Source organism: Thermobia domestica, chromosome 5 (assembly GCF_964235325.1).
Source record: "Thermobia domestica chromosome 5, izTheDome1.hap1.1, whole genome shotgun sequence".
In the NCBI taxonomy this organism is placed as follows: domain Eukaryota; kingdom Metazoa; phylum Arthropoda; class Insecta; order Zygentoma; family Lepismatidae; genus Thermobia; species Thermobia domestica.
The window spans coordinates 161,263,050-161,284,231 of NC_137458.1; the positions used below are offsets into that span (position 1 = coordinate 161,263,050).

At 32.3% G+C, this 21,182-nt stretch overlaps 1 protein-coding gene across 2 annotated transcripts in view; it reads right to left on the bottom strand.

Annotated features, from left to right (window-relative positions):
* The window catches only part of LOC145686220 (uncharacterized), a 125,573-nt gene that overhangs the window by 60,732 nt on the left and 43,659 nt on the right, over positions 1–21,182 (bottom strand). The window contains exons 8-11 of one of the 2 annotated variants that reach the window (XM_081759282.1): positions 20,779–21,016; positions 12,503–12,619; positions 5,297–5,783; positions 811–978 (exon numbers count right to left, since the gene is read on the bottom strand). In XM_081759282.1, the coding sequence (XP_081615408.1) occupies positions 811–978; positions 5,297–5,783; positions 12,503–12,619; positions 20,779–21,016 (1,010 nt within the window). The remainder of the gene's footprint in view (positions 1–810; positions 979–5,296; positions 5,784–12,502; positions 12,620–20,778; positions 21,017–21,182) is intronic. The other variant, XM_081759283.1, reaches the window with a different exon arrangement.

Consider the following 21,182-nt stretch of genomic DNA (forward strand, 5'->3'; position numbering starts at 1 on the left):
CAAATATTTGATAAAACTACTAATGACAATTATGTCAATTACGTAGAGTAATAGCAAAGTTTGGTCGACTAACCAAACTTTGAATCAAAATGGAATATTTCTTTCAAAATAATAATAATAATAATACTAACTGATTTATTCAACACATATTTGAGAAACAACAATGATAATAGAAACTAGACAACAGATCAACAGCTCACCATTTTTAAGTTTTAAGGATTTATGAGTCAGTAGTAGTTCTGTCTTGAGATTTGTATCCAAAGCGTGTTTCGTGATGATTCATAAATATGTACTGAATTTTGTTAACAATTTACTCGGGAATTACTTTAGTGAATTTTCCAGACCATCTTTAACGCTATTATCTCTCTCTGGAATTAAGCTAACAATTTTCACAACAGCATAAAATTATGCTTGTTTTTCATGTGAATTGAATATGTCAGCATAGATACTTTCCGACACTAAATCCTTTTCAGTAGATATTTTATGACTGTTTTTGGCTTCAGTTTGCTAATTTTTTCATCTAACATGTAATTTTTATCACTACAGAGGAAACAGCTACTATCACCAAATTCGGTATTACTAGCTCACTTTTTTTATAAATATGTTACATAATTTTCAAGATTATAGACGTAATGCTTCTTAGGAGAAGAGTATTTATGGGTCTCCTTGTGTATACTTAATTTAAATAGTTCTACAATAGGATATAAATTCAAGTATGGAAAGAAGAATAGAAAATAATACTAAGCCCTATAGTCAGTAAGAATATCTTAATTTAATATCGTTTTATTATCAAGTGAATTATACTATTACCTTCATTGTCTATCCGTGGATGTGCAATGCAAGTACACAACTTTTGAATGTGATAAGTGTACAAAATATTATCCGTCGGAAGAAGCGGAGGATATTGATTCCACAATTGAGGAACTAAACAATGCTTGAGAAAATGAACTTCTGTTGCTGTTGCATCATATTTGAAACCTGTCAAAGGTGAAATCTTTGTAAATGAAAATTATCCTATACTGGATGCACAAAAATTAGATTTTTATTAAAGGGCACACTTAACAACCTACACTTATATTTTTATGAAAAAAATCTATAAATAAGGATATACACATAGCTTTCAACATTTAAGCTAGGATTGCAATTATTTTGAACTAAGTATGTAAATATTCCGTATTATTTTTATTAATTATTAATAGAGCAAAAATCGTCGAGTAAGATTTTAATAGAACGTCGGTAGCGCTATAAGACGTACTATAGACAATTGAAACTATGTAAATAATCTTAAATGGTATTTTTTATGCTAAAGATTATTATCGTTATAATTATACTTTTAAGTAATGGAGCTAGAAGAAAAACAGTGTATTTGATGCAATACTCATGATAAATTCATGAATTTGAAATAATGAATATATTTTTATATGTACTTCTTGTATATGAGAATCTATAACCAATTCTAAGAACAAAGTTTGATGGCCATCGCTGCAACTTAGGAAAGAACTGACACGTGACTCCACTAATCAGCATCAAGTTGAGGAAAATTAGTTGTCTCCACTCATTTATATTACAAAGCATTACGCATGTTTTCCTGTATATACTTGCATTAGTGGAAACGCACTAAGAGTAGCCAGTAGGAATTCACGATTGGTTTGGTTTCCACCCTTCCCTATCCTGAGCCAGACTTTTTATTTCTTTGCAGCTCTTCTTCTCTATATGTTGTATTATTTGGTTCGTAAATTTCAATCGTGGTTTTCCTCTAGGTATTTTTTCCTTCTACAATTCTCTCCATAGCTACTATCGTGACTCCTCCATGTTTCATAATGTGTCCAATCGTCCTATCTCGTCTTTCCAAAATCTTCAGCATAAACCTTTTTCCTTCTACTTTTTACATTCTTCGATATACTACCTTTTTCTCCTAACATTTCCAATACTCTCTCATTTGTTAGGAATTGAACAATTTTCATTTAATGTTATGTGTTATTCAGCATTTTAAAAGCAATACTTGATGAAATACAGGAAACCAGAAAATAGATGAATAATCATTTGTAATGAGTTTAACCCTATATTTTTCATTTTATTATAAATGAACATACTTGAGAAGATTATTTTAAAGTTGAAATAATATTTCGCATTGGTTGAGTTTGAAATATTTTCTCACCTTTTTTCGACTTTCATGTATTGTATTTTCAATGTATTCTCTACCATTTGCAACACACATATATAATTAAATATTGTAGTCCAGGTTAGATTAAAATTACATTATCAATCACCAAAACGTATCACGATAATTATTTCCATAAGTTAAACTATTTTTGTTACTTTTAACTTTGTATTTTCTTAATACTTATCATTCGTTTCACAGGAATTAAAAATACACTTCAATCAAATATGGCTTCTTCACTTATTCTATCTTTAACAGTATAAATAAAACAAGTTTAAACAAGTCTGGCCACAAGATTGGCTATCATAATATACCGAAGTATTGTCCTAGTTGCCCTAAAACTAAATACATATAAACGTTATCGTTGCACATTAAGTTTAAGGTTTGAGCGTTTTATGCATTTAACATTAAAATTACCAAAACAATTTGAATGAGGAATTTCACAAAGGTCTTTACTCGAATCTCATGATGATTAGCTAAAGACTACATATAATATAGGAAGGTAATCAATGTCGTAAAGAATTAAATAAGACATGTAAAATTAAACGACGTTCATTTTACGATTATATTAACTTTAGCCGAAAGTTTGTTTTAATTCACAAGATTGCTCTTGGAATTGCATTTACAACTTTAGTTTATTATCTGTCTTTCAATTTTTTCAGCGAAAAGGTAATTGAACTACAGTAAATATAGTTTTCAGCTAGTGGCTTCTAAAGGAAAACTTATTTCGATAAAGGAAAAGTCTAACATTTGTTGTAAATTGGAATGACTCGGTCGTCTTTTGATATAAGAAAGCAATTTTATAGGTTTTCTACCTTGGAAAAGTCATTTATGAGGGACGTCGTAGGTGAAAAGAAACGTAATTATAATTAGTTCGAATTTGTATCAAGGCGTTTTCTAAGTAAGAAGCAAAAATTATTGGTTATATTTCAAATATTTGGCTTTTATCTAAATTGAACGAAGACCAGTTTCATACAGATATAAATGCAATTTACTATGTGTCTGTGTTATTTTACGGGATTAAAATTTAACGTCTCTACTAAGATTTAATAACGGTTTAACTGTAGCAATACTCATTATCTTGACAGAACTTTCAATATCAATTCTCCCTTCAGTATTTATGAAATATTTTTCACTCTCTCGCTGTGCTCTCTTGCTCCTTCATAGTGTCCGTCATAGCCATTGGATTGAAAATATATATATATATAGAATAAATAACACTTTGGCCCAATCATGTAGAACTTGCCTACGATTTTTTCCCAACCATTGCTAAATGTTCGTCAGTGGCACACAATAGGATATAACAAGATATGTAAATAAAATCATATTAACGTCTTATACTTTTGATTGAATTGGTCATAAGAATATTCGTTGCTGCAAAGATGGATTAATCATAAATTTAAAAGATTTCTATATAATTTAAATATCTTATAACGTATATGCTCATACTTAAAATTTATACATATGTATAACTATTCAAATTTTAGAACTATTGAAATATTCAATAAATCATAGAAAATCTTACATCGCAAAAGAAACCGTCAAAGTTAATCAGGATGGAGAGTTATATTTTAAGGTACAATCACTGATTATACAGGATGACCAACATAAAACTAGTACACTTCATAGAAAACAATATGTATGTATCATAGACAGGATGGAAGTACAAGAAGATGTTGCCACATTGTCACATTAACACCACTCTGGCTGCTACAGTGGAGATTCCCATAATTGTGTGTTGGAAGTTGCTTAGAGGAAAATGAGTACAAGAATGAGTACAGGTTTCAGTACAAGAATGAACTGATGTGAGTTTTACATAATGATGATCTCCATTAAGGATGCTAAAAACATATTTCCCGAAATATCCTGGTACCAACAAGGTCCCTATTACCAGTACAGTTCAAGAGTTGTGTAGAAAATGAAGGACAACAGGATTATTTCTGAATGTAAAAATAAACAAGCCTCCGAATTTGAAGTTCTGAAAGAATCGACAGTTTTTCGTGACATAATCAGAAGCTCCATAAAATCGGTACTGACATTACCTGAAGTGGGTATTCCCCGTTCAAACGCCACCGAGTGATAGAAAAGATCCGTTTTCGAATATTTCGTGTGACTGTAAAGCATAAATTGAAAATCCGAAACAAAGGTAAAAGACTTGCTTGTTGGAGCTAGTTGTTTTCTACGATTGTTAATGCTCTTTTTTCGATAGATGAATCGCAGTTCCATCTATTGGGTTATATTAATTTTCAGATTCCAATACTGGTTACGGAATAACCAACATATTATGACTGAAAATTAGTTTCACTCAGAGAAGATAGAAGTTTGATGTCCCATGTCAGGAACTAATAGCATACGAGATGTTACGCTATGTTTGTCACTAACGTGCCAGTTTCTAGTAGCAAACTCAAACTACTCGCTTCATTCTGTTCGGAACTGGATTATATACAAACTAATCTGGTTCGTGTGTTTTAAGTTGTATGTAGCGTAATAGTGATGACTCCCTTATCATTAACCTGCATCAAATGGACAAAATGTCGTTTCTCTACAGAAAAAGACTTAAAGTTAGTAAGTGCTGAAGGCAAGAATTGCATTAGAATTAGGATTTTTGCGTGAAGGATAATGACAGCTCACATGAAATCAACCTACACTCAGAGTGTGAAGTGTTGTATTGGTTACCGAAAAGCTTTATCAAGCTTCTGAAAAAAAAAATATTTCGCTTATGTATCATACAATGTAACCTTCATGGAATGACGAGCCCAGAAGCAACACGATCTTTTCTACATATTCAGTTTTACCTTCATCAATTCATTCTGATGTAACTCTCAGATTCTGATTTATGTTTAATATATATTAGTACATAGTTAGATGTTCTTAGTTAATTATATACTTGTTAAATGGGTAGTGTTTTCAAGTCTTGTCAATATAGCTATGTGATTTAATTTAATTCATTTATTTTCTACGCTTAATTATGTTATGTTTTGATAGAGTAAGTTTGAATTTCCATTACTACTCTTAGTCAGTATCAAGAAATAAAGTCTACCACTTAAATCGAACCTAAATTATTAGATTACTGAGAGGATAACTTTGATCTATTATTTTTCATGTAATAAGTTACGTTATGGAAAATGAAATTACCTTTAAAATGGTACGTTTTGAACGTCACATTATCTCCGTAGTCAATAACTAAAGGCTTAACGTATTCCATACCAAAAAATGTCGTAATTGGCTTAGTCGGCTCACTCGTTCGTACGTTTACATCTGAACTTGCTCTTTTACTTTCTCTTTTTCCTAGTTGTAATACAACAGGAGCTGCTGCATCTTCTCTTGGGCTATCTTCCTTTCCTAGTTGCAATTCTTCAGAGACAACTGATTCATTCGAACTACTTGCTACCGAATCTCTTTTTTTCAGAGGGACAAAATTCCTAGAAAGAGCATTTCCTCTTATTAAAGACGTTCTTCCTGAGAACCCTGGCAAACTTTGGCGAACGTCAATACTATCTTTTATTTTTGCAAGCTCTGAATATGTAATCAAGGGTTCTAATGACAGTATACTACACTCTGACATTTCATCTTCATCAAATTCTTCGGCATCCATTTCGTCTATATTTATACCATGGACAACCTGAAACAAAAATAATCTTTTAACATTGTAATACCTAAAAAACAACTGCAAATAAAAATGAGAAAGTATATGACTTGTTCGTATTTTAACTCGACGCGTAACAGAAAGAGTGCATGTAATTCACCATCATAATATTTTTGAATTGAGACTTAAGAGCCTGCCTTACTAAAAAATTATACAAAATTTCCATTTTTCTTTTTCTTGTTTTTCATAAGCGAAAGAAGATAATGAAATGCAACTTACACAATCATAGGTAATGTTATTCTACAACAGAAAATATGAACCTGAAGAGTGTTCAGTGTTGACATGCATAGAAATTACAGTGTTGCCAGAATAACAATGCTCCTAAAATCTAAGTTAAGGCAGCGACTAGAGGAACGATCTCAACTGCGTTTGGTTACGTATCATGTTGGTTTGGTTTCCTCTGAACAACTTTTTAAATAACATTGCTATTTAGTTTTAGTAACTGTATGTTAAAACTATTTTGTTTATTACAAACTAAATACAACTATTATTTAAAAAGTAGTTCAAGGAAACCAAAACATGATACGTAACCAAATGCAGTTGAGATCGTTCCTCTAGTCGCTGCCTTAACTTAGATTTTAGGGGTGTTGTTATTCCAACAACATCGTAATTTCTATGGATGGCAACACTGAACATTCTTCAGGTTCATATTTTCTGTTGTAGAATAACATTATCTATGATTGTGGTAAGTTGCATTTCATTATCTCCTTTCACTTATGAAAAACAAGCAAGAGAAGAATGGTAAATTTTGTATAATTTTTAGTAAGGCAGGCTCTAACGTTTCGATTACGAAACCAATTCTTCAAAATAAGGCCGTTGGTACCGTAGGATTACTCAGCCTCTAATTGACCTAGATTCATTGAACAGGAAGCAGGATACGTAGAATAGAGCAAAGGTTTATGTATGGCATACGCACACTCAACAAAGGACATGAAAAATGCCTTCAAGTATGGTTCTTATTCTGTCCTGATCCACGATGTATTATAAGTTGGTCAACACTTTTAACAGAATCAGCTACTTATATCCACACTTCTTAAAAAGCAGTTTACTCTAGGTGGGATACCAGAATGCTGAACAATGAACACAACACTACCTAGCGTAACAATATTTCAGACAATTATCACACCTACAAACACACTTCGGTTTACTTCACTGACGGTATCATCGTACGTCTCACTCATTTATTGATGAATTTCAGTTGATGACATTGCAAACAAATGGCAAAAATGGATTTGCTATCATTTGAGCATAAACACTACAGTCTTTATAATCTGGCATGCTTTCGCCATGGAACAGTGAAATGAGTTTTCAGTCTATTTGAAGAGCTTGAAAAACATTCCCGTACATTATATTTTTATCCATAAATATTTTTCAGTTCAGTATTTGCGAGACTGTATAATCATATGCTTTGCGGGGAAAAGTTTAAAGTGAATTGTCATTAGGGTATGGAAATGAAATTTTCGTATCTCAGCTATATACCGTACTTAACCCATTATCAGCCATTGTCCCTTTTTTGGGACGGGTCTTTTTTACTATTTTTTGAAAGTGTTTGGAAAGATATTCTTAAAATATTTCGTTTCCTTTCATTTGTTTACAATCTCTTCTGCATGATACAGAAGTTACTTGCAAACTTTTAATAATACGATGGCCAAGATATGGCGCCACGTTATGTCGAATTTGCATTTTTCAGCTGTGCAAACTTTTTTCCGTTTTAGCGTAATATTTGTACCGCATATTCAATAAAATAACGTTTGTTCTATGACAACATGTATCTCAAAGTAATATGATCGTCTGCTATGCAACATATGTGCATTTAGTTAAATTTCTCATATATTTATTTCAAGCGCCCCAAAACTGGGACATTGGCTGGTTACGTTAGTATTGTTTCCTATGTGAGTTATAGTTTATTCTTATCCAATATTAGTAATTCTAAAGATATTATTAGATGCTGGTGGTAAGTAACGAAGGTTGTATTTCGTAGAACACTGACATTGTATAAGCCTGCCCTCACAGTGGGTGAAATTGTGAATTTATTAGAAAAGTAAGATAGTGATGAGATCAACCCCTGCCCTTTGATAAACAGCAATCAGATGGAGAAAGAAACAAAACGTGGTTTCATGGACCATAGATTTGATAAAGAAAATGAAATTCTCATTGTGAAACGGAATCATAACGGAGATGAACTAACAAATGCATAAAGATAAGTGCAATATAAGTGTCCCCCGCTGTACAAACTCCTTTAGGATAACAATAAAGTAATTTAGAATTACATGTATGTAAAACAAATAAGTGTGCTAATGTGTATTCATTTGGAACAATTTCATAAATTTCCCAATTTCAAGGACGTTTGTGAAATACAAATATAAAATGCTTACGTATTCTGCCATTGTCCCAAAAATGGGACGGGTTGTATTTCCTGAACTATATCGGCTATTTCTATTTTAACACTAATTTTGCGTCTTTATATCTCACACAGTTATGAATAAACACATTTTGTGACCTTAACAACGATACAAGAGTTTTGGCGGGTAATGGGTTAAGAAAGCAGCACAATTCCGACAGCTTAGATTTCTGGACAACCCATGAAATTTTCGCCCTCGAAATATTAGTTGAACGTAGAGAATACATACAATCGCCCAATATTTTTGAACGAAAGAAGTAATATCTCAATAATTAGCACAAAGCTATTTTTTGTGAAGCGTTATTGCACTTTCAATTCTGTATTTGCATAACACTGATTGTGTACTTTCAATTTAGAGTTTGAATAAATGAATTACGATGATTCAGAAAAAAATTGATGTATTTTTGTAACAGACAGTGGTAGTTTGTCATTCACATAGGCCCTATATGTTATTGCTACATAATTTACAGTTGTAGCTTCCTTGTAAATAAAATTAGCGATTTAATTGCGTTATGTAAATTTTACAGGTTCATGAAAGACCAAATTGTGTACCGGTATTATAGTCATATGTTACTGTTTCACTTTCGTAAGGTAAAGAACGAGTGTCAAGGTTGTGACAAGTTGCGGTGGCAATGTCTTACAAGAATCTTAGTGCCAACAATGATGCACTATATTTCGTGCTGGTGATTTTGATCTTAGCGACAGTCAGGAAGGCCCACTGTGATTAATGACAACAAAATAACCAAATTGATTAAAATTAATACGTTATACAACAGGAGTGATCCCAGAAACATTGAAAAGACAATCATTCAATCGTTTGCAGCCCCGTAAAGAAGCTAGAATAAGTAAGCATATTCGATGTTTGGCTTTCTCAGGAAGTCAGAATTTCATTTGACGGCGTGTATAAACATTTGCGATATGTTGTTAAACGTGAAGAAGACGACCCATTTTTAAAAAGATTGATAACTGGTTATGGGAAGTGGATTGTTTACGTCAACGTTGTACTCAAATATTTTTACTCCCGACCAAGGGTGACCATGTTGTGGTTTCCAAGGGGGCAAATGTAGTCTCAAATTTTGCGGTAACTATTCTAAAAAATCTATTGGGTTTTCGATCTCCCGAAGTACAATTTCCTCTAGAGGGGGGCGAGTGCCCCACCTCCATTTCCTGATGGGCGCTCTTGCTCCTGACGTATTGATTTACTTTAAACGACATCGAAAGTAGACACTCATCAGAGAAAGGCTATGCTAGGCAAACAATATAGCAATCTTCAGTGGGATTTTAAAGAGCTACATTTATTTACTCGTTTAGTGTTCATTAATTGTAAAGAATTTTGATCTATCCTGAAAACACGAGATACACACAAGTTTGATTCCTCGTCAAAAATAATTGGTATTCGAATGGAATGTGTAATCAGATCCACCATACTCTCCTGACTTGCACCGTCAGACTTCCACTACTCCTTGTGTAGTAGAATGTTCAATTCAGGTGAGGCTGTAAATCAGTACTTTATACAGTTTTTTCAATAGACACAACTCCTTCCATGGTTGAAAAATTATGAAATTCGCTGAAAGATAACAACAGGATATCACATAAAACGAGCAAAATCATTGGTTCATAGGCCTATTTGTTCTTTATATAAACAAATAACCTTTTAAATATAAGGAAAAACAAGCAATTCACATAATTTTATTATGAAATACATGTAAAAATGAAAGGAAAATCAAAATTTGCATATCAAAGGGTCATGGAAGTACTACGAATTGAAGTTAAATTGTTTTCCGAGATATTTAGATATGTTAGGGCAACCTCATGACATCGTCATGACATTTTCTTTAGCAAATATTTTAGGAAACATTATAATTATTTGTACTTCGTAAGTTCTGGAAAGATGTTTTCTTTTAACATTAAATCTTCTTTCACTTTATAATATAATTTATGGGAAAACTAAAATAATACAAATTTTATTGGTTAGTGTCTTAATGATATTGCTTTCAATCGCTAGTTCCTGTTTAGAAAATAAGAGAATTATTATTTACCATGACTATACTCCTTTCCTTTCCAGATAAAACTGTCATATTTCACAAACATTAAGAATTTGATAAAAATAACTATTTTCACTTACGGACGTTTTATTGATATGTGAAGTTAAAGTTGTAGCTTTTGATACGTATTTGATCTTTAAAATGCAAGCTTGGACTTGAATGACAGAGTATATATTCTGCAGCAGCAGGTCAGAGTAGTATTTATTCATAAAATAATAAGTACTCCTCAGGAATGTATTGTCAAAATTTCTTCAAATCAGATTTTCGATGTGCACTCGCCCTGTAGTATAATCCTGAATTCCTGGAGATATTACTGGAGCTTGAACTGGACTAAGAAAAGATTTGTGATGGATGAGCGTATTGATATTGATGTACCCTCTTAAGTACACTTTTTTCTCTATATTATATTCGAACTGACACAAAGAGCTAAGAGAAAGTACAAGTTCTTTTACTTCTTGGTGTATTGGTTTCGTCAGAGACAGCTGTCTTCTTAAAAACTGGTTTTCTGCAATCCTTATAATCAATGATATCAGATACTGTTTCTTCCTTTATCAGATTTAGCACTTGTGATTAGAAGTTCTGTAATTTCATGAACACCAAAATATCTGTCATGTCTCCTTAAATTTCTGCTTATAATCTTGAAGTCTCGATTACATGGCATATAGCTGTGTCCTCTCATAGAAAAACCATGTAATTTTGTGGAGTTCATGTATGTCAGTCAGCAACAAGTTATATCAGCATAATGTTTGGTTCTTGTTTTATCCGGGACAATTGTCATAGAGCTAGCAACGCTCTGTTGTTTCTTGGAATATGTTTTAGGTAATCATTCAGAAATGAACGTACCTCATTGAGACTCCCGCGACAATTTCGTTCATGGTAGACATATAAAGTGCTGTTTAGTTGCCTTGATAGACTCTTTGTTATGCAAAAGATGTTTACTGTAATTTTTCTTAAATAATATATATATCCAACGACAGTGTAATTACCAGTATTCCTTCTAATAATCATTAGCAAGCAATATAGCAAGCTTCAGTTCCATAAACAAGCTAGCTCATATTTAAAAACAATTTTACTTATGATTAGCGTTGTAGTAAGTATTTGGCTAACTCATGATTATAATTTCTTTATTGAAAAGGTTGTTTGTGATAGTATTCAATATTTTAATTGGAAGATACGAGATACGGGTTTTCCGCAGAACTACCCAAACACATTATGAGGAAAAAGTAAGACAGAAAGGTATTTAATATTCATTCTTATCTTATTTTCTGCTAATGTGTTTGAACATCCCTGTGGAAAAGTCATGGGTTGCCTCTATCGATATACGCATCAGTACTTGATAATATGTTTCTCAATGACGAATTTATAATCATGCGTTAGCAAAATCCTCATTACGACACTAATCACACATAAAATCATTTCTCAATATGGCTCCCTATGTCTTGTGAACTACCTAAATTTTCAGTATTTTGCTAAAAGAATCAGTCAGTGACTGAAACTATTTTAACAAAATTTCAATGTTTCAATACCCAGTATTTCATTTAGTGTAAGGAAAAGAACATGTTTCATTACTACATTAGTCTACAGCCCTATACATTCATATTCTATCAAGCAAAAAACTGGAAAACAACAACAATAACAACAACAAAAAATAACAAGAACTGATTCATATGAATGCACATACGTACTTACATTACTATATTTTGTACATGAATATATTTTACAACGACTTTCTTTTATTCCTAGGTAGATATACTATAATGTAACTTACAGTATATTAAAGAGGTATTGAGGAAATACATTCATATGAGACGTACGCAAAGGGAGTTTCGATTTTTAAGCTGTCTTTGCGAAATATATTATGGAAAAAAAATAAACTTTGTTATGTTAAGATAAACATACAAAATTCACACTTGTCCAGAAAAAAATATGAACCTTCTCCCTTGATAAAATTATGCATACGCTACTACATCGAACTGACTAAGTTTTATTTGTATCCAATAAAATTATTTGCAGATCAAACTTGTTTTGCTTCTTATGATTTCACATTTACGAGGAAAATTGATTTGTATAATGTATGAGTTATATGCACTATTATTTATTGTTTACTATTTGTCAATACCTGAAATTGAATTTATGTACATGCAATTCTAACCTTGCAAATGAATTGTAACGCTAAGAAAATTAAAAGGAAAGTCTGAGAACTAAGCTGCTAATGTCCAAAGTCAAATACATAATAAAAAACCACATACCTGAGATACAATATTGTGCAAAATCAGAGGAATGGTTAAGCATTCAAGAGGAACCTGCCAGTTCAATTTAGAGTAAACCTTCAATTTTTCAAGAGATAATGGTGGCTCACTATTAACCTTAAATTAGAAGTGGATGCATGCTTACTATATATGTCATCCAATAAACAAACTAAATAATTGTAAAATTTTATTTGTTAATGATTATTTTACTTTGTTAATGATTACAAACTTAATAACTGGTGTTATTTCTATCACGATAATTTTTGTATTTAATTCAAAACACTTAGACGACCAGTCATGAACCAAGGTGCAGCAAATAATACTATAAATATGGCCACCTGTAGCGGGGAGAAAGGAAGGCAATTGTTACCTTCCTGGATTTTCGAGGAGTGTTTAGTTCTTGGAAGTACATGTCAAGACGTGCTAATTGCTTTCCTCACGTACTCCGGTACTTAATGTATTTATATTATATTGTAATGTCTATATTATTTATATTTTCTTGTGTCTAAACAGTATCAAGTGTGTCAGTGTTGGTGCAGATACTTTTTACTAATTACAATTGTGTATTTTCTCCAAATAATCTTCCAGATTATTTTTCCCAGTGTGTGTGTGGGGGGGGGGGTGCAAGGATCCCCACATCACAACAGACGCACGTGTCAACTCAACACGTGCTATTATTTACAAACATCATAGAAGACAGCAAGCCAACGCGGAAGGAACACCGAGGAACACCGAAAGCAGACGGATCTCACGGAAGCACCCGAGGAGAACCACCGAGGGACCCAGTATCAGTCGACCAACTGATCGCCTAACCTTTACCTTCCTATGTCGCTGTGGACTAGGAGCATCTCTTCCTTACCCTATGTCGCACTGGGCTAGGGATCCATCTTGAACTTATAATCCAAGCCTAACCAACAACCTGCTAAAGTGTTCTGGAAACTGCCATGAGTGGAAGGGGCACCCGGCAAAACATTTAGTATTCCTTCACTTGGTCATTGAGGAAGAGACATTGAATTAATGACACTTGTACTTATTATATTATATTTTGTAATAAAACTTGGTGAAGGGGAAAAGACACCCGGTCTATCTTTTGACTCTACCAAACATTACAATATACTATACTTTATTTACTGTAGTTAAAACGATATGTGCGTCAATAACTGTTGTCTTATACACTGGCGCAAATCCCGGGGGAATGAGGGGGACATGTCCCCTCCAATCTGGGAACTGGGGGATTGTCCCCCCAATAATCCGATTTGAAATGTGTTTTTGAGAAAAAATGTGATGATTTGTTTCCGATTCCCACAAAGGAAAGTGAGATGAAATTGATGTCTCCCCAGAATAATCTTCAAATCTGCTCGCCTCCCAATGTTGAAGACAACTCTGCTCCCTGATCCTCCACAGGATTGTTTTTAACTTCAAAATTATATTGAGCATCGCTTAACAAAAAAATAAAAAAAAATAAAAAAAAGGAAAAGATCTTACTTGTCCCCCCCATACTGAAGACAGATTTGCGCCGCCGGTCTTATATGATGTATTATGTGCACTTGTAGTATATCCAAGTATGTGTGTATTCACTTTGCGCTTGTGTGTCGGCGGGCGTCGCTGACTATAAATGTTATCGTTATTAATATCATTGTAAGTATTCTACAGTATCAGAAAGGTTACTTGCCGCAAAGAAGTTCCTGTTCAATTTCCAGGTAACCTCTTCGTCTTAACTTTGAAATTATTCTTTTTTACTGTCGTCTGTCAATTATAGACTTTTTCTTACATTTATCCTTTTTATATAATGTTCTAAACAGTTTTCCTTTCTAAATTACCTCTATTATTGTTCTTTTTATTTATTTATTTGCATCTATTACAGGGCTTAAGCCCCAATTACATTATGCTTGCATACAATAAAGTATAAAGATTTCATAAATAGAACAAAATACCTAGATTCAAACAATACAAAAATAAATAAAAACTACAATTAGAAAAAAGAAAAAGAGAAAATTAAATATTTTCATTTCAAATTATCTCCATTAACAAAGGATTACATAATCCAAGACAGTAAAAGTAACATATTCACATACATACATACATACACATACACACACACACACACACACACACACACACACATATATATATATATATATATATATATATATATATATATATATATATATATATATATATATATAATGCATATATATATATATACGTCATACCTACATACGTATATATATACACACATATATATATATACACACGCATACACATACACTTACATATCCATAGAATATTTCTAAGAAGAACAGAGAACGTGTTAAGCTATACTAATACTAAATTAAATCAATAACAAACTAGCGAATCTGGAACAGTAAAGGCAAAAATTCATATAAATTTAAAACCTAAATACAATACAGCTATCATATTGTTTATTTCCCTTGAAACAATCAGAAATTCTCTACTAGGACATTTCATTATAAAACAATATCATTACCTATACAAGGATCACAGATTCAATATTCTACTTATATCATTAGACTCGACCAAATTTCATTGTTTTTTTACTGTGTTCAAATATCTGGAAAAGTGTATCGCAACACCTGCATCCGCATTCATTTTTGTAACATTATTATATCTTTTATATAATCTAATTACAGGAGAATTTGAATGAGCTTCTGAATGTGATTTTTTACAGCAAAACGGAGGTCTCATTTGTAGAAATTTCTTGTTGGTATCAAAATATAACAATTTGAGAAACTCTTGATTATCTCGTATTCCATTTACAGACTTCTAGAGGAAAACAAGTTCTATAAATTGCCTTCTATTACATGAAGATGTGAAGTAAAATTTTGTCAGCAAAGTTGAATACGATACATTTTCTTTGTACGGTGATCTTTTAAATGTTTTATAGTATTAGTATCTCAAAAATTTATTTTGTATTCTTTCAATTTTTCCATTGATATACTTATGAAAAGGTCTCCAAATTATAGATGCATATTCCAATTTACTACGAATAAGATTATTGAATAAAATCTTTAGTGCTTGCATATTTGTAAATTCCTTAGTATTTCTGCTGAAAAATCCCAATAATTTGTATCCTTCATTAACTATTAATAAAATGTGTTTATTAAAGCACAATTTATTGTCTAACCTTATTCCCAGGTAATTTACTTCTTTAACTCTTTGTGTAGCTTTTTCGTTCAGCGTATACTCAAAACGAAGTGGATTATGTTTTTCTTAGAAAAAGTTATAACTAAGCACTTCCTCACATTAAAGGGTATTTATTTAAAATGCTCCACCTATAACACTAATCCAAATCCTCCTGCAATTGTAAAACATCATTGCGGGACTTTATTTCCTTATACAACTTCATATCGTCAGGAAACATTAAACATTTAGAGTGTTTTATTACTGCCGGCAACTCATTAATAAACAAGAAAAAGAACAGAGGTCCGAGATTCGATTCCTGAGATTTGCCAGAATTAACTTCGTACAATTGGGAACTGACTTGGTTAAATGACACAAATTGTTTACGACCTTTTAAGTACGATGAAATGAATATTAAAAGACTGTGTGATAAACCAAATCCTGACAATTTTTAAAGCAATGTGTTATAATTTAATTTATCAAATGCTGTAGCGAAATCTGTATAGATGGCATCTACATTATTCTTGCTATCAAGTGAATCAGAGAGGCACTGAGTAAAATTAATTAAGTTAGTCACTGTTGATCTTCTCGAATAAAATCCACGCTGATATATAGCTATATAAGATTTCACATAGTTATATATTTTAGCATAATGTGTTCAAATATTTTATACGGGGCAAAAATTAATGATATCGATCTATAGTTTTCAACTTCAGATGGATTACAGTTTTGTGAATTGGCCGGATCTTGCTAATCTTCCAAGCTTCAGGAAAGATTTGTGATTTTAATATTAGATTATAGATATAAAACAATGGTTTCATCAATACCTCGCCATAACCTTTGAATATATAAACAGGTATTGAATCAGGCCGCGAGGGTTTTGATGGTTTCAACTTTCTATTGCTTTTACATAGTACTCTTCAGTAACAAAATTTATATTCAAGCATTGGAACACCTCCAAATTAACCGAATCAGGTATATTATAATTAGCAGGATATTGAGAATATACACTTTTAAAGAATTCAACAAAATCATTGGCAATTAAATTGTTTGTATCTAGAGATTGTTTTTGATAGATCATATGACTAGTTGCTAATTTATTTTCTTTTTTGTTGGTGATAAATACAAAGCTTTTCGAATTAGTATTTGTCATATTTTCAGCTTGGAAACATACGATCCATAATACTTTTTAATATTATACGCGATTCATTAAAATTGTTTAACCTCCTGCGTGACAAATTTACCTTTTCTTTTTACACTCATTGAAGGAAAATGTACTGTATACTATACATAGTTTGCAACTATTTGTTTTGACAATGAAAACGAAGTTGGTCATTTTATGTGTACTATGTACAAATGCTACAGGGAAAATGTACATTATAGTGTACATCTTGAACAATATATGTAGATGTATGTATTTTTAAAATTTTCATTATAAAGTACTTTAAGGGTCCAAAATAAATGTTAAGACGAATAATTATAATTTTATCTCAACTAAATCAATAAGTGTCCCTAAAGCATACCTAAGTTCGATGTACAGTACACTGTACAAATCCACGAGGAGGTTAAACTATAATCTGAATGCATTTTTCGTTTTTCTTTCTCTTTTAAAGTATTAATTATTTCCATGGTAAACCAACATAGGCATAGTTTCCTTTGCTATAGATATTTTTAATTACTGTACTTCCATTGATTTTGCCTTAGTATACAGTATATTTGTTCGTATTCTACTTTTTCTAATTCCTCTATGACATATCACTTCTATCTATCGTTTTTTCTTTTTTCTTTCTTTCTTTTTCTTTTCTTTTTTTGCAGGTTTCCGTCTTATAATTCGCTAAATACCTTCTTTTCTTCCTTCTTCCGTGCAATTTCGTCTCCACATTTCTCCATAGCTTTTGAGTGCTGTTGTGTCCATCATACCCTATTATTTCCTTTGCAGTCTAATACATGCATAGTTTGAGATACTCTATTTCCCAATTATATTTTCTAATATATATATATATAATGTACTTTATACTTCAAATACCTCAAATACATACTTTACTTGAAACATTATAATGAACCTAATTTACCCGTATTTGAACTTCTCAGTATCCAATTATAAATTTCGCTTTCTTTAATGTATTTCGGAACTTGAGTTAAATCATTATCTAATTTATTGGATAGTTCTACCCTTATTCACCGAACTGATATTTCTCCCATATATATATATATATATATATATATATATATATATATATATATATATATATATTCCCACTTATTTCCTATTGCTTTTCTTGAAACTAGATACATAGTACAATTATTTAAAATATATAGATAGTTATAATTACATTTTCATTGTAACTTAATCCTAAAAGACTATGAAATGTAACAATACTTTATGAATATTTTAATCATAGTTTTAATGTTTGACTTTGAAACAATGTTTAACCTTTTGCTTACATTCAATCACAAGGTATAATATTTACTATTTGTGCAAAATTTTCACTCCTTTCTTTCCTTGAACTAATACTTCTACTAATTTATTCAAGGTTAGATTTGTACTTAATGATGGACAACTAATATTTGTTATAGCATATAAGAATGTGAAAAGGATGATAGTTGAAAACTGGAAACGAGAAATTGCAGAAATTTTAAAGGATGATAATTGAAAATTACAGAGGTTTGGAGTACAAATATAAACTAAAATTGACTTCCCTGGCCAATCTTCAAAGATCTTAGGCCGGCCGACAATGATTTTAAGTTACGAGATATATAGTCAGTATATTCCTAGTACTATTGGTGGTGTTGTTGGTTTTCATGGCCAGAAATTCCCACTTCTATCAGTCAATTAAAGAGCCTCCTAATATTTCTCACAACACTGGGTGAACTTCACACTCCCAACACCATTTGAATTTCCTCAAGAGCCACTATTTCAAATAATGGTGAGACTCTATTTCACTTGAGTTCGGTGATCTCAGAGGAACCGGTGCAGCAGCTTTGACTACATGTGCATGTATAGTTATAAAATAATTAACACCCATGTAATGTAAAACGTAATCCTTCTGAGATAGCAATATGAATAATTCGCATACTCTAACAGTTTTGTGTTACTGTTGTGTTGGATGATAGTCAATAATACGCGAGGGTGGTACGAAATAGTAGGTCTAGAAAGCTCCCGATAAGCCGGTAAGTGCATTGACCACGTGCTCGTCGCTAGACTAGACGTAGTTCAGCCGGACGTTGACAGATGACGTTGGAGCGGCTCAGGCCTTGAAATGAGCTGTTACGTCAAGTTTTTTTTTTTTTTTTTTTGGTGCGAAATAGGTCAAATGTAGGTGGTGCAAACGGAGAATCTTCTCCGATTTTTTTAAAAACAGGTAGTCGGTTAATTGGTGTAAGTGTACCAAACACTGACAATGTATTAGGTATATTGAGAGCAATAATGACCAGATAATGGCAAGATACAAAACTAATGACAAGCCATATTCAAGGAAGAGGAATGGCAAAAGTTAATCTGGGGGTAGGAAGTTTGTTAATTCAAGTTAAGCATCTCTTTTTAACGCTGAGGCAATATGAAACGTATGCCTAAAGTTAAAGATGGAATCTGAACCATCTTAATGCTTCTAATTCTCCCAGCGGCAATCGAACCCAGGACCATGAGCACCAATGGCGTGTACTCTAGTTACTAGATCAGCAGAAAGAGCTCCAAGTGAGAGGGATTGTCAAACATTGAACATGATTGTCACACAAAAAAAGTATAGAGCTAACACAATAAAACTAATTACAAACCTAAATCAGCATCTGGAACGATGATTACTGTAACCACAGTCCAAAGAGAGCTACATAATATGAACATCCACGGTCGGGTTGTGATTTCTGATCATTGCCGCCAACGTGATGTGACAGTACGAAACGTTTTGGTAATGTGAATATAAAATACGGACTATCGATGATTGGAGGATCTCTTTCTCATTTACAGCAACAGAACGAGTTTACGCATGGCGAACACTCAAAAATGCAAGTGATTCAGACTGTGTACTTTCTACCGTTGAGCATGGCGGCTGGTCTGGACTAGTGTGCACAGCAAATTTCACGGCATGTTTTTGGTCTCATTATTAACCTCAAAGAACAAATTATTGCAAGTGATTATATGGACTTTAGGGGGTTAGGTGCATAATGTGGTACAGATGTTGCTTCTTAACAACCATACAATCATCCAAGATGGCAATATACCAATACACAGCCAGAACTGTTCAGAAGCGTTTTGAGAAATATCAGGACTAAATTCATCATTTAATTCCCCAACTTAAATATTATTGAACATATGTTGTTAGTTTTAGACTCAGATTTCCTCCTTTATCATCGTTGACACATCCGAATGCTGCATTACATGACAAATGTTACATTATTCCTCTGAAACGCCTCACAAGATATATGCCTCGAATTCATGACGAATGCAAGCTGTACTGCAAGTTCAAGGTATTCCAACACTGTATTAATTAGATAAGTTGTATTTTCTTAAGATGTTCTCATTATTTTCATAACTGTCTATATCTATCTATCTATACTAACGCCCGGCCGCACTGGAATACCACTTCTCGTGAGATCAGCGAAATCAAACAGTGCTGGATCTGGTCAGAGGAAAGATGGGTGGCCATTCGTACTTAACACATAGTGTTAGCATTGCGGTATTCACCCGCGTTACAAGGACAATTGGGAAGCCATCTGAAAGAAAGAAGTAGCAAACTCTGTCTAGAAAGTCAGCATTAAAGACGAAGGGAGCAGACGTGCTAATCACACATCACCTCAAAGATATGTGTGCCACAAGCCAAGAGGTAGGCCCTGGCTTTCTGAAGGCTGTTGAGTCAGAAGGCAAGTTTTTGGTTTTTTAACTCTATTTATATTCTGTATATTTCAAAGTAAACTGAAACAATACTATAAAGTTTTAGAAAGTAATTGATTTTTAATTATTTTATGTATGGATAGTTGATAGTGTCCCCATCTTAAAATAATGTTTCCAACTTTGTGTACTTACTTTGTTGATGATCCTACTTATACTGGTAGGGAAGTGAACCATACCAGCTATTTATTTATTTATTTATTTAGTACTAACACCAAATATTAAGTTTCCTTATAAAAAGATAACTCACCTTGATCACCTTCATGTTTTTCGTGAAGTGGCTGTACTGTCTTACTATATCAGAGAGGCGGTACATTATAAATGATAAATTATCATACATTAATTCCTTAATATTCTGCGGAGATAATTCGCTTTGTCTTAATGGAGGAATACATTTGACAAAGGCTAAATTTCCAAATACCTCTTCCATGCCATCTCTTCGTTCTTTTACATCCTCTAATGTTTTCCAGAAATTGTAAATAAGAACTCTATAATTAAAAATGAAAACAATCATCGATTATGTTGTTGAAACAATTCTTTTTGATAATTAAAGTGCGTTACTGGGAAAAAATATATGAGATTCACTAGAGTATAAAGTAAAAACATCGCATAACTTGAAAATTACTGGTTAAACTAGAGTAAAAATCAGTTTAT